The 12,885-nt window shown below is 42.4% G+C and overlaps 1 protein-coding gene across 1 annotated transcript in view; it reads left to right on the top strand.

Moving 5' to 3' along the window:
- ADAMTS5 (ADAM metallopeptidase with thrombospondin type 1 motif 5) overlaps positions 1 to 12,885 on the top strand; it is a 76,467-nt gene that overhangs the window by 25,295 nt on the left and 38,287 nt on the right. The window contains exon 3 of the mRNA XM_072138599.1: positions 12,076 to 12,243. Within this exon, the coding sequence (XP_071994700.1) occupies positions 12,076 to 12,243 (168 nt within the window). The remainder of the gene's footprint in view (positions 1 to 12,075; positions 12,244 to 12,885) is intronic.

The following is a 12,885-nucleotide window of genomic DNA, read 5'->3' as shown; positions in this document are numbered from 1 at the left end:
ACAGCTTGATAAATCTGCCCCTATGACTTCATGGGCACCAGGACAGTCTCACTTCACACCCATCAGTCTTGGACCTTACATATAAGCTGTGGTGAGTTATCAAGTGGATATTAGCTGTGAGTTTGTACTGCTAGGGAATAGCAGAGGGAATAACATGCTAAATGTCACAGCAGTAGGACCCATAACGATCCATCCTATTCCATCTAATGAATAGAAGCAAGGGTCCAGCAAGTATCATGCTTCTACATTCATACTTTTAGGGCCAACTGGAGGCAGCCAAGTGCAGTGCTCAGCTATCTCAGGCAGACGTATAGATGGTGAAAGCAGCACCATGGGCATGAGCGTGCCTGACCACTAGTGATGACCATAATGGCGGTTCAGATTCGAGTTTGGCCAAACCTTAAAAAAAAGTTTGATTACCAAAGCCCAAAGACAGCTGACCTCTAACGGCCAGAGTCTATGCTAACATTTGTGAGTGTAAGCCCTTTTAATACTTTGAAAACCCTTTAAAAACTGGTGTCAAATTCATTTAAATGCCGAGATTTAAATACCACCGTTTGCCTGCACCCTACCACCATTTATAAAACGCACCAGTGGCATTTTTAGGGTTAACATCCTACATTGGTGCCAACACTGAATGTTGCTAATACCAGCAGAGCTGAGCCCAAATGCCAAACCTGAACACTACACTTCTGGCTGAAGTTCAGGTTTGATCACCGGAACACGCTGGTTCTAGTCTGCTCATCCCTACTGACCACTATATTTGTTGAGTAAACTAAAAAAAGATTCCCAAAAAAATTCCCATGTTTCAGCATCTTATTCTTTATCCTGTGGATATATGTGAACATCTGAGCCCAATCCTAAATATATATGTTTTTACCCTTCTTTTTCCTTAGAAGGAGATAACCCCCTCTGTACTGGGTTCCAGTACCGGCACCAGCACTGGGCATACCCAACCCAGGGCTGCTGGGGGGCATATATGGCTGTACACAAGGAATCCATGGGGGCGAGAAGGGCTGTTTATAATGAATCCATAGGGGGTGAGGGCGGCTGTATATAAAATAATCATGTTTTAGTTTGGGAATTTTTAATGCCGCCATGTGAGTTCACTGCAACCTGGTGTCGACCCTGCTGGGTTCCATATAAACTTTGACCTCTCTAGCTATTGGGCTGATACTGTAATGACCTCATTAGGGTTCATCTGAAAATTAGCATTAACAAATGTGGTGCAACCAAGGAGAGAACATGTTGTCTCCACTGAACAGAAGACCATTGTATTGTCTTTGCTTCTGTGGTTTTTTTTACATTTTTTATAATTTGATTGCTCTCCAAAATGTTATGTTTTTATTAAAAATCCCATACAAGATCCCAGCCCACAGCAGATGGCTGACAAGCATTGAAGGTATCTCCCAGGCTTTCCCTGTGACCTTGGGGATTTTTGATGGTGAGACTAAAATTACAACTGAAAAATTAGAGAATTTTCCTTCTGCTTTAATTTGGTTGTTGGAGCTAAAAGCTTTTAGGGCAGAGGCTTTGGTTTCACTCTGATGGGACATGATGCCCCCTGATGCCTGGAGGATCTCTTTCATGTATTGCCAGGGAGAGGACATAGGATTGTATTAAAATTCTGGTGAGGGACAACAATAAGACCTCATACACACAGACATATTGTAGACTTACATGATATGAAGCTATATTTTGGAGGCCATAAGCTGCATGAGGCTTGTACTGTACCTTACCAAATAGGAGTTCAAGACCTCCATATGACATGTCCTCCTATAGTATAGTCATCATTGATAGCTTTTAAAGCCACATAAAGGCTTTGTATAGGAGGTTGCATGGAGGCACATTATGGTCGTGTCAATTGGTCTCATATTGGGCAACAGACCTGAATTTTCCTGGATTTTCAAAAACTGTTGCAGAAAATTTTGGTTTGTCCCTCATAGAATGGGATGGATTTCAAACAAGGGGGTTTTCCATGAAAGAAAGTTCTCAAATTTGAATCCCCTAGTGATGTTTACTTAATAAACATCACTTTTAACCACTTACTTTTACAATTTTTATCAGTTTTAGTGCGGTTTTAGAGCCTATAACACAGTGATGGTCAGTGTAGTATTCCAGAGTGTGAGGGGACGCTCTAAGCAGACACTTCATGATCCCTCTAGTGCAATGAGATGCTTTGTGCTGACAATGTGCTTAGATTATCAGGGTACAGGCTTATCTATGCTTTATTTAGCTTCTGAACATTCTACTAGTATCTGACACATCGAAAAAGATGAGATAGATTTGAGTCCTTAGATGGACAATGGGATAAAATGGATCAAACTTTTGGCTTGCCTTTTCCTTTAATTTTTGAGACTTTTCATGTGCTCAATTGCGACTATTTTTTCACCTAAAACAGTCTGCAGTGTTCCCTGAGTTATCACCTCAATCCAGATGTGAAAGTGGAGACATTTTTAAAAAGCCGCAAAAATGTCGCAATTTTGCGACCAAATCTATGACTGCCCCTGATCAAGTGTAGAAATTGGAACTGATTGCAACTTTTTGCGACTTTTTGCGACTTTTGTTTTAAAATTAAGCAATTTCCCAAAAAGGCTAAGAAAAGTCCCAAAAAACAGACGAACAAAGACAGACCTATGATACATGTGCCCCAATGACACTCTCCAGTGCTGCTATGTCACCTATAACACACAAAGTAAGTGCCCATTACTTTGCTGCAGGTGTTGCTGCCTTAGGCGAGAGGCTCAACTCATCTCATGGCTGGTGCATCCCTGAAGCTAGGATAGAGCAAGGAGCTACGAACTCTTGCATTTTAATTTGGAGCCATAGGGGACATAGGGGCTCATTTACTAAGGGTCCGCGGACTGATATTCTGATCGTCAGATATTCCAACTATTTCCGGTGCATTTAACTGGGGATTTTGGCGCACGCGATCAGATTTTGGTTAATCGGCGCCGGCTTTCATGCGACACAAATCGGGGGGGGGTGGAGGGGGTGATGGGTCATCGGACAATCCAACTGATTCGGACTAAGTGTGGGATTTAACATTTAAATTGTGTCGCAAGCCCAAGCACTTACATGCACCGGGAAGAAGACGGTGAACTCCGGTGGACCTGATCGGGGAAGCAACAGATGCAGGATATCGGGCCCACGATCTTAGTGAATAGCAGCAGCTGTGCATTCTGGTTAGGGAACACAACTCAGGGGTCGTGCAGCTAAGTAAATCTGCCCCATAATGTTACTGAGGTCCCTGAAATTCCAACTTTAAGCTGACTCTTGTAGAATCTTACTATACTGCACTGCAAATTTACCATGAAACTGTAACCTCCCTTTAAGTAGCTTCTGTACATTATAATAGACAATTTGTTCCATGCATTATCCAGATGCATAGATCGAGAAGATTTGGAGAAATTTACAATGTAGCTGTCCAGTATAGATGTCTGTACACAGATTGAGAACAGATGTCTGGATGATATAACTACCCCTCCACCATGAACTATGCACATTGTGTCTCAAGACATAGGATTCTCCTTCTAGATTACTAGATAAGGAATTTTAAAAGCTTCAGCGGTAATATCTGGCATCAGCATTGCAGATTGTTTACTCGTTACCATAATATACACAGAGCAGGAGCGGATCTGTGCAGAATTATTCTGCCTGTCATCCTTGTGTATGGAGGATGGGGGTTGTAGACTGTATATGTAGGAGCTGAGTCAGCTACATTCACATGGGAGTAGCTGGTGCCCATAGCAAACACTTACACTAACCCTTCATTATGTCCTGTTTATGATACCAGCAGCTACCAGTGCATGAAATGTAGACTTCTACTCGATGTAATAGTCAGACTCCTACACAACTAGAGTGGAAATACAATCCATGCTTATCCACCCAGCCCTTAGAGATATTAATGGCACTGTATCCCTATATATTGCATCATCATAGGGATCACTCTATTGAAATAGATTTAATCTTCCCAAAAGCAGAACGCCCCTGTGAATAGGGCTTATTACTGTGGAGGACTCAACAGGATTCATTATTCCATTCACTGAATAGTTAGCATGTAATACCAAATGTCTCCAGCAGTGGCCACTGTAGGAGAAATGTGCTGCTATTTCTTGTTATGGCCGATCATTGAGGGTTTCCACTCCAATGATCAGCTGATCTACAAATGATACTTATTTAAAGGCTTTCCATTTGGTGAATGCCTTTAAACACAACATATATCACATGCAATGGAAATTTAGGAAATAGTTTAGAAGACGGGCGGATGGCATCCAAAATTGGTGCTTCCGGAAAAAGGTGTTCTGTGGTACAAAATGATTTAGAATGTCCCTTCTAATGTATTGAGATCTTAATGTGAGATCTTGTCCCCCACTAACAGCTCATTGGAGGGAGATAACTAGATAATGGTGCCCCTCCAATCATGAGAACAGAGGTTTAGTTCTCAATTCTTGATGAAAATGTTGGTTAAGCTGGGATCCTGCTGCTCTATTAACTATTAAAGTACATCTACCACCAGGACTAAGGATTATAAACCAAGCACACTGACATACTGGTGTTGGCCCCCTCTGGCAGAATCTGCACTTCTTTTAGTTTCATATGCCCGGGTTTAAAAAGAAAGGCTTTAAAATATGCAAATGAGCATGAGGGGCTCTGGGCTCCATAGGTGTCAATGTTATTTGCATAATTTTTAAAGCCTTATATTCTTAAAACCAAGGACATGAGAATCTTAAAGAAGAGCAGATCCTGCCAGAGGGGGCACACCCCAGTATGTCAGTGTGCTTGGTGTACATTCCTTCATCTTAGTGGTAGATTTTCTTTAAAGGGGTTGTCCGAGTTCTGAAAAAAAACTATAGGTGGCCGGGAGGGGGCTGCTCAAAAAAATAAAGTCCTACTTACTTACCTTCTGGTGCCCTCCGGTATCCAGCGCTGCTGTCACTCCAGTCCAGGCGCCATGTAAACAAACATGGCCGCCGGAGCAGCACAGGACCCGACAACCTTCCGGCCCCCATACACAATGCAGTGAATAGGGACGGGTAGGCGTGCCCGGCGCTGCTCCGGCGGCCATGTTTGTTTACATGGTGCCCGGACCGGAGTGACAGCAGCGCTGGATACCGGAGGGCACCAGAAGGTAAGCAGGACTTTATTTTTTTAAGCAGCCCTCTCCCGGCCACCTTTAGTTTTTTTTCCAGAACTCTCGGACAACCCCTTTAACATTTGTCCACCTCTCCATTAAACCATCCTTTTTAAGTATAAGTTGTTAAAGTGTCTAAAACGTATCTCCGGGGGCTTAAAGAGGACCTGTCACCCATAATTTCGGCACTAGGAGCTGCTTACTAAAGTAAGCAGCTCCTAGTGCTTAAACAAACGCTGCAGTGTTAGAAAGATAGCGTTACCGGAAACCTCCGGTAATGCTATATCTAACACTGCGGCTGGGTACAATGCTTTGCGAGCGGTCCGACTTATTCATGAGGGGGCGGGGTTGTGGCGTGGTTAGGGGCAGTGACTTCCGCATGATGCGTTGCAGTCACCGCCACCCTATGGAGCGAGCGGGGCGGGGAAGAGGCAGCGCCACGGACCGCCCCCTCTTCAATACATCGGACCGCCTTGTGAGCGGTCCGACAATTACATTGTGCCCCGCCGCTATTCTTCTAACACTGCGGCGTGGCACAATGTTCTCCTCGTGCCGAAATTATGGGTGATAGGTCCTCTTTAAATATGACACAAGGTTTATTGACTCAAATTGCTCAAGAAATCCCCCAATGTGATCTGGCAAACTCTTCGCCTCAAATCCTGAGCACCAGGTTGTATTTTCCCTCAGATCCCGTCCAGTAACACTATATTTCTTACTAAACTGCTTGCACTTGGCTGGGAGTGCGCGTCCATGTAATTTTATAAGTGAGTTTCCTATCTGAGCCACAAGATCTTTTCTCTTTCCTTTCATAATATGTTGTTTCATTTAACGTTGCGCTTCCCACCACGACCGGCTCGCTCCTTTTCTTTCTCCTTTCAAGTGATGTTGTTCTACTTTTCGCGTTTGGGGTTTGTGACTGCGGCTGGTAAAATGAGTCAAAGGCACAAGTTAGACAATCTGAAATCAAAGCAGAATGTTCAGCCAAGATATTAGGAAGTGCTTCAGACACAACACTATCTCCACACACCGTTTGCTGTGGTTTCAGGGTTTTTTTTTTCTTACCGCTTCTGCTGATCTATGTAAAAGTTCTTCCCAATGAAAGGCTAAATTAAACATGACTTTTATTTTGAAAGCTGCTGGGTAGGATGATAACATACCGGTCGGAGAGGAGATCAGAGCTTACCGGTGCAATCCTTATTACAAGATTTGCCATATGGTTATGTAAAAACTGTGAAACTAGGAATCATTATGTGATCAGGTAACGGATCTGATTGAACCACACCGTCCTCTCATAAGGGCATGACAAACAGCACCACACCCGGCAACAGGTTCTACCTGGTACTGCAACCACAGTGACTTCTTTGCCTTTTTCCAAAAACATTAAGGCTACATTCATATTTTTGGCTTTAGGTTATAAAGATACATCGGTAGGGTTCCTGTCCTATTCTTAAAACCATAGGTAAGATGGAGAATGGGAGAAGGAGCGAACATCAGCAACAGCCAGTGATTGGCCCCTGCTGATGTTCAGGGTCTTATCCCCAGTGATGTCACTCTTCTTGTATGGACAGTGACATCACTGGGGACTTCGCAGAGCATATATTCAGTAGTGGCAGGGGCAGGGATGCAATAAATTGCATCCGTCCACCATTACCTCTGATGGCCTCCGCTGAGCGGAGAAGGAAGCAGCAGGATGGCAATATGTAGCTATCTGTGACTTTTCATCCTATGTTTCGGACACTACGCTAAATATAGTATTCAGATGGAGGATAAAACGATGCCCACAGAATATGTCTATGGATACTCTCAGCATCATTGGCGTTATCAGCTGATGGGCCTCAGTGCAAAGTCTGTGCCAGACCTCTGAGTATAATATATGGTTTATAGTATAAGTCCTTCTCATATGGAAAAGTGACTCCTTTGGACCTCCTAAGCCTCTTAGGCACAGTTGCGACCACACACTCTGCACCCCCTCAATTATGGAAATGTGAATGTAGCCTAACACACCTGTTACTTTTACCATTACTGGAATGTGTCTAGTTCTGTGGTAAATATATTTTTACAGGTTGTAAAAACACCTTTAAAGGGGTGTCCCAGAATTTTATTGTTATTTGTCATCTGCCCTTAGGTTATGTGATAACTGTTAGTTTAGAGGGAGAAGGGGCAATACCTGGCACCTTTACCTCTAGTCATGGCCTAGAGGAGGGCTGTGGTCTCACTCCTTACTACTTGTGATTATACAGCCCCGATGTGCATTCCCACATCCCCGGCCTTACTCGTTAGGGATGGTGCCTGTCTAGTGTTGAGAAATGACGTGGCCAATGATGTCGATGATAATCACCCAAACCCAACGTTTCACATCATTTCACAATAAGAGAAAGTAACTCCAGGTAATCACCTGTATCTTCCGGGTTATAACTTGTAACAGGGATAAAAACACAAGCAAAATTAGACCAGCACCACCCTCAGTGACCCCAAAACATACATAAGGGTCCAACCTAGATTAATTACAGTGCAAACCAAGAAGAAGGCAAAATCCTTCCTGGAGTGAAATATGGTACTCAGCATAAATCCAAGGACCAACATCCTGTTCCAAAAATCTTGTTCCCATATTCTCTGATAAGCTTTAAAAAAAAAATCATAAAGATGACAAGAAGATATGTACAATATATTCATAGGTCACAGACAAAAGAATAAAGGAGTCATTAGATGGCCGATGGGTACGGTGTATCTAGGCCGAGAAGACAAATGGATTTTCTTTCAGTTGACATTTTGATTCTTGACCTTGACTCAAGGAAGTTGACTATTACCAGTTAATTCTCGCGGTTTTCCTACTTTTCCCCTGGGACATCATCATTTTTCTTTACCTCACACACAGCCACACTCACATTCGAGAGATGACTTCATGGCCACTTACCCATAAATGTTGTCACTGTGAGGCAATGGGTTTGACCGAAGTTACATAAATATGATAAAACCTTATTAAAGTAATTTGGAAGACAGATTAATTCATTGAGACAAATCCAGTGACATTGAAATGACATTAGAATTTGAGTGCTCTACATTTCATGTGCACATACTACATATTTCATAGCTCATGTGAAAGTTTTTATGAATGAGGTATCTATGATTTTTTATGGGCATTTTTATTTACAAAGTTGCTCATGGGACGGTATTAGAAATAACATGTCCACCTTCTTCCATAAACACGGCAATTCCCGTTTCTGGACTATGTCTGGTTTTGCAGCTTCACTTCTTAACTCGTAGGTATTGTCTCATGAGCATCACAATGCACAGTACAGTGAACATGTCCTGGTCATTGGAGATGCATCTACACAAAAACAAGGGGAACATATCTGTACGCTTGAGGTGCCATGACTGCCAAAATAGCCAAATACTGCATCCAGGAAGTCCCAATGTCTATGATTGACTGGTACTTAACAGCTCAATACACTCCTCCTTACTTCGGTTATGGGAGGAACGAGGGTCATGGAACCACCATTTTTGTGCTGGGTTGGCATCCTAGAGATGGAGTCTCGAGTAAAATGGGCTGTCATACAAAATGAGAGAGAACCTGTCATGTGACTTGTATAGACATACTAATTTCGTAGTCAACCGAATACATTGTTTGGGACCTCAAGGATCAGAAGGGCCTCACACATCTTTAGAACGTTAAACAGTTTATCCAAATATAACAGAGCATGGAACAATAGACTTCTCACTCTTCCTTCAGACTTCAACCATAAATTAAGGGTCTCCCAAACGTAACTTGGTTGAGGATGCAGAAGTAACCCTGTTAGAGCAGTTTTTGGGCATCCTCCTGCAACAAGACTTGAGTACACTTCTTTATCACATGTCCTCTATGCCAAGAATGGTAAAATTCATTTTTTTGTATAACTTTTTACTACCTTTTTTTCACAAAAACTGCCCCAAAACAGCTTTGGAAGAACCAAGATTAGAAACCGGAGCTGATGTTTTTGGGCTCAACTGTTCTGAGACATCTAACACTTTGAGACGCACAGGAGGGAACAGCATGTGTGTTTCTTAATTTAAGCTTCTTAAATTCTTAAGTCTGTGAAATGCAATCTACACTCCACTTGATACTCGCCCGTGAATTTTCTAGTAAAGCCATGTTAATGTTGGCATTCGGCACTATGGAAAAAATCTAAGGTGACAAGAAGCAATTACGTAACTTTTACCGGGGGAATAAGCTGCGGGCAATTAGTGCTTGGAGTCGGTTGTTTAATTAAATACTAAGTAGCACACCTGCAATATGTCGACACTTTGAGGCCTGTTTACTTTTTTATGCTACTTTTCTGTTAGTTTAATAGTTAAAATTGAGCACGCTATAAGAGTTTATGGACACCGTGTTATGTAACTACAGAGACTCTTTCAAAAACAAAAACTTCTAAGAGAGTTACTGGCCAGAGATGGAAAGATAGATTAATGAACCCCCCTTGTTCATTATGATACTTGTGTCATTAGAATAATTGCTGACATTATGTTTTATAATAGATTTACATGATATGTTGTGGCAAATAAGATGCACCAGGTGTTGTGATGTTGGGTGTTCATCCTGGATCACGATACATCACTTTTTTAATAGTCATAATCTTAAAGGGCTTGAACATGAATAATATTTGAGGGCCTATCCTCATGGTCCACCAATAGCTCATTGGCAGTTGGGTTGGACATCTACCAAACCAGAGCCATCGGGTCTATTTCCCTTTGATGTATGGGCACTGTCATTGCACTTGTGGTTCCCATTGAAAGATGTTTGTTCTACAACTTTAGGCTCTATAATATGTGTTTACATACCACGAAACATCTAATCGGTATCCATTTTAATTCTCAAGTCTTTTCTTCACTCTCAGCAGCTGGTGACCTTCCCAGCATCTTCTCTTGATCTGAAACCTTTGGCTCCATAGCTTCTTCAGGGCCATTACCTAAAGACTTCTTGCTCTACTCTACCACTCTCTGATGCTTACTCTTAGGACTTGTTCCAACAATCAGCTATCATTTTGATAACAGTGGCTCCCTTAACAAAAGATGGTCATGTTGTATAGTGACCATCGCGATCCCCGATTCGGACGGTCCGACGAAGATGAAGTCTGGCGCAATTCACGTAGCTTGTGCGCCCGAGTTCCTTCATCCGTCGCTTCCCGCCAAGGTCCACCGGAGTTCACCTTCTTCTTCCCGGTGCTTGTAAGTGCGTGTCTTGCGACACAATTTGAAATGTTAAATCCCGCTCGTAGTCTGAATCCGTCGGGTTGTCCGACTGCCCGCCCCCCAATTCGTGTCGCGTGCAAGCAAGTGCCGATGTGCCAAAATCCGATCACGTGTGCCAAAATCCCCTATTAAATGCGGCACAAAATGGAAATCGACGGAAAACTCGACAAAAATGCGCTTAGTAGATGGGCCCCACAGTATCCTTAGCAGTAAAAATAATATTCCATATAGTGTAGAGAACAAGAAAATCTGCAAATCACGGTGCCATGCACCATACCATCCAAAAAATACCTTGCAAAGAGGAAATAAAAGATGGTTCTTACCACAACCACAGACGGACATGTGTGTGATAGGATCCCCGATTGGTGAGTGATCCACAGGGGGATGTACTAAGGAGAGTATATATTATCCGTCAGTTGATGGGGACAGTTATCCCTACACCATCAGATAGGGATCAACGCCTGGGGCTCCACACCAGGGACCCAGTAGATGACCCTACACTTGGGTTTATCAGACTATTTACTACACCCCAAGGGATGCTCCTCTACATTGGAGACCCCATGTTTTATTGATTCCACCGCAATCCCTCTGAAGAACCTACAGCAGGAAGAAACGCGTCAGGGAAGGGGAATGCAGGGTGTTTTTTTTTTTTTTTTTTTTTTTCTAAACTAGGGCAAGTTATTGGGACTGCCCTTGTCAGGGCGGGAGCTAATCACACCTGGGGACAGGGACAGTTGTAGCCTTGTTACAGTTCGTGACGTTTTTGGATCTAACATATACAGGTATGTCCTTTACCATCTTAATGCTCCCGTCAATACACGTACTTTGGAAACAGCACAGCTGACCACTGGACACAACTACAGACCATTACCAGTTGTGGTAAGAACCATCTTTTATTTCCTCTTTGCAAGGTATTTTTTGGATGGTATGGTGCATGGCACCGTGATTTGCAGGTACGTGGTATCCCCATTGTTTGATCCACAACCGTTGGGGGTTGTGGTGATCAGTATAGTCGCCTAGGTCGGCGTCTATAGTACGGATTTTTGTTGTTGTTTTTAGAATTCACAACCTGTGACCTTTGTATATTTTAAGGTATATCTAATAAAAATATAAGTTTTAGTTCGCAGCCATGCTGATAAATTTTGAATATTGAGTGAACCAGAGGCAAAAACGTCCTTGATTTTGGGCCATAATATTACATGCTTTGTGTTTTGAGAACAAGAAAATCCAATAAGATATAATAAATGGTGCAAATATATGGAATCTGGTGTGCTACTCATCAGAAGGGGCAATCTTTTAAATGTTGTACGTTACAGGTAAAAAAAAATGTAGGCCCCTTAAGGAATTATAACCCTTGTGCGACTGCAACATTTGTAACTTTACAAGAGTAAGTTCCTTGTTGGGCGCCTTTCATCAACTGATTGACAAATCTTTGTTAATCCTCCAAATATAGTGGTGGCCACAATTTATAGTCTACCAAATACATTCAAAATAGGAAATTTCCATATCAATGGTCATACAGTACATATAATCCTTGGGGAACATTACAGTATACATGAAGACTCCCTCATATTTATATACATTGGTATGACAGATCTTCTGACCTCAATCTCTGCATGGAAAATATCTGTAGGTGTCTGCTCATGAAGGCTTAACCACAACCTTCATGTCTTGCTCTGTAATTCATTCCATCCATATGTTTTCTCAATTTGCAGGACATCTCCTTGGGCTTTCCCATGATGATTCAAAATTCTGCGAGGAGAACTTTGGCTCCCTGGAAGATAAACGTCTTATGTCATCCGTCCTAACAAGCATTGATGCCTCCAAACCCTGGTCAAAGTGCACCTCAGCGACAATCACTGATTTCTTGGATGACGGCCATGGTAAGTGCCTCGAAGTGCGCAAACTGTCAAGTATATTCCATAATTTTAATCACTGACAGTTATGAAGTCAGCAGGCAATTTATTACCATGGAAGTCTGTTTCATTAAAAGTACTTCCTATGGTAAATGCTAATGGTGCTGGGTCAGGGACTTTAGCTGTCACTGTAACAGGAGATATGAATGTGTGAAACATGGGCGAGATCTAATGTATGAAAATGGACAGAAGTTTAGAACTGTGAAAAAGATCTTGAAGTCAGAGAGGGAACAATTTGTGCCTGACTTACCCAAATCTAAAAGTGGAGATGGGCATATCACTTGTGTACCTTATGCAACTGCATCAGGACCTGATAAGTGAGGAGGGGCACTGGGTTGTACTGAGCTAAATATTTTGTGATGAGCCATTGAAGCCAAGAAAACCTTATAGCACAATCCCAAATAGACCAAGGAGAAAAGACAACCTACCAACACCTTAGAAGCAGATTTCCTATGAGGGATCACAAGGGAACAGCTCTATCACGAGCCACTGTAGGCCAAAGAACCCACGTATTGCTCTTGCAAGGGTCCTGTAGGTAAGGGATCCACTTCCACCATAAAACTAGTTACTTTATGGTCTATTTTTTATCCTTTAAAGGTAAGTCTTATA

Source organism: Engystomops pustulosus, chromosome 2 (assembly GCF_040894005.1).
Source record: "Engystomops pustulosus chromosome 2, aEngPut4.maternal, whole genome shotgun sequence".
NCBI classification, from domain to species: domain Eukaryota; kingdom Metazoa; phylum Chordata; class Amphibia; order Anura; family Leptodactylidae; genus Engystomops; species Engystomops pustulosus.
Note: the sequence above shows the minus strand (reverse complement) of the source record. Positions and strands in the feature narration are given on the sequence as shown.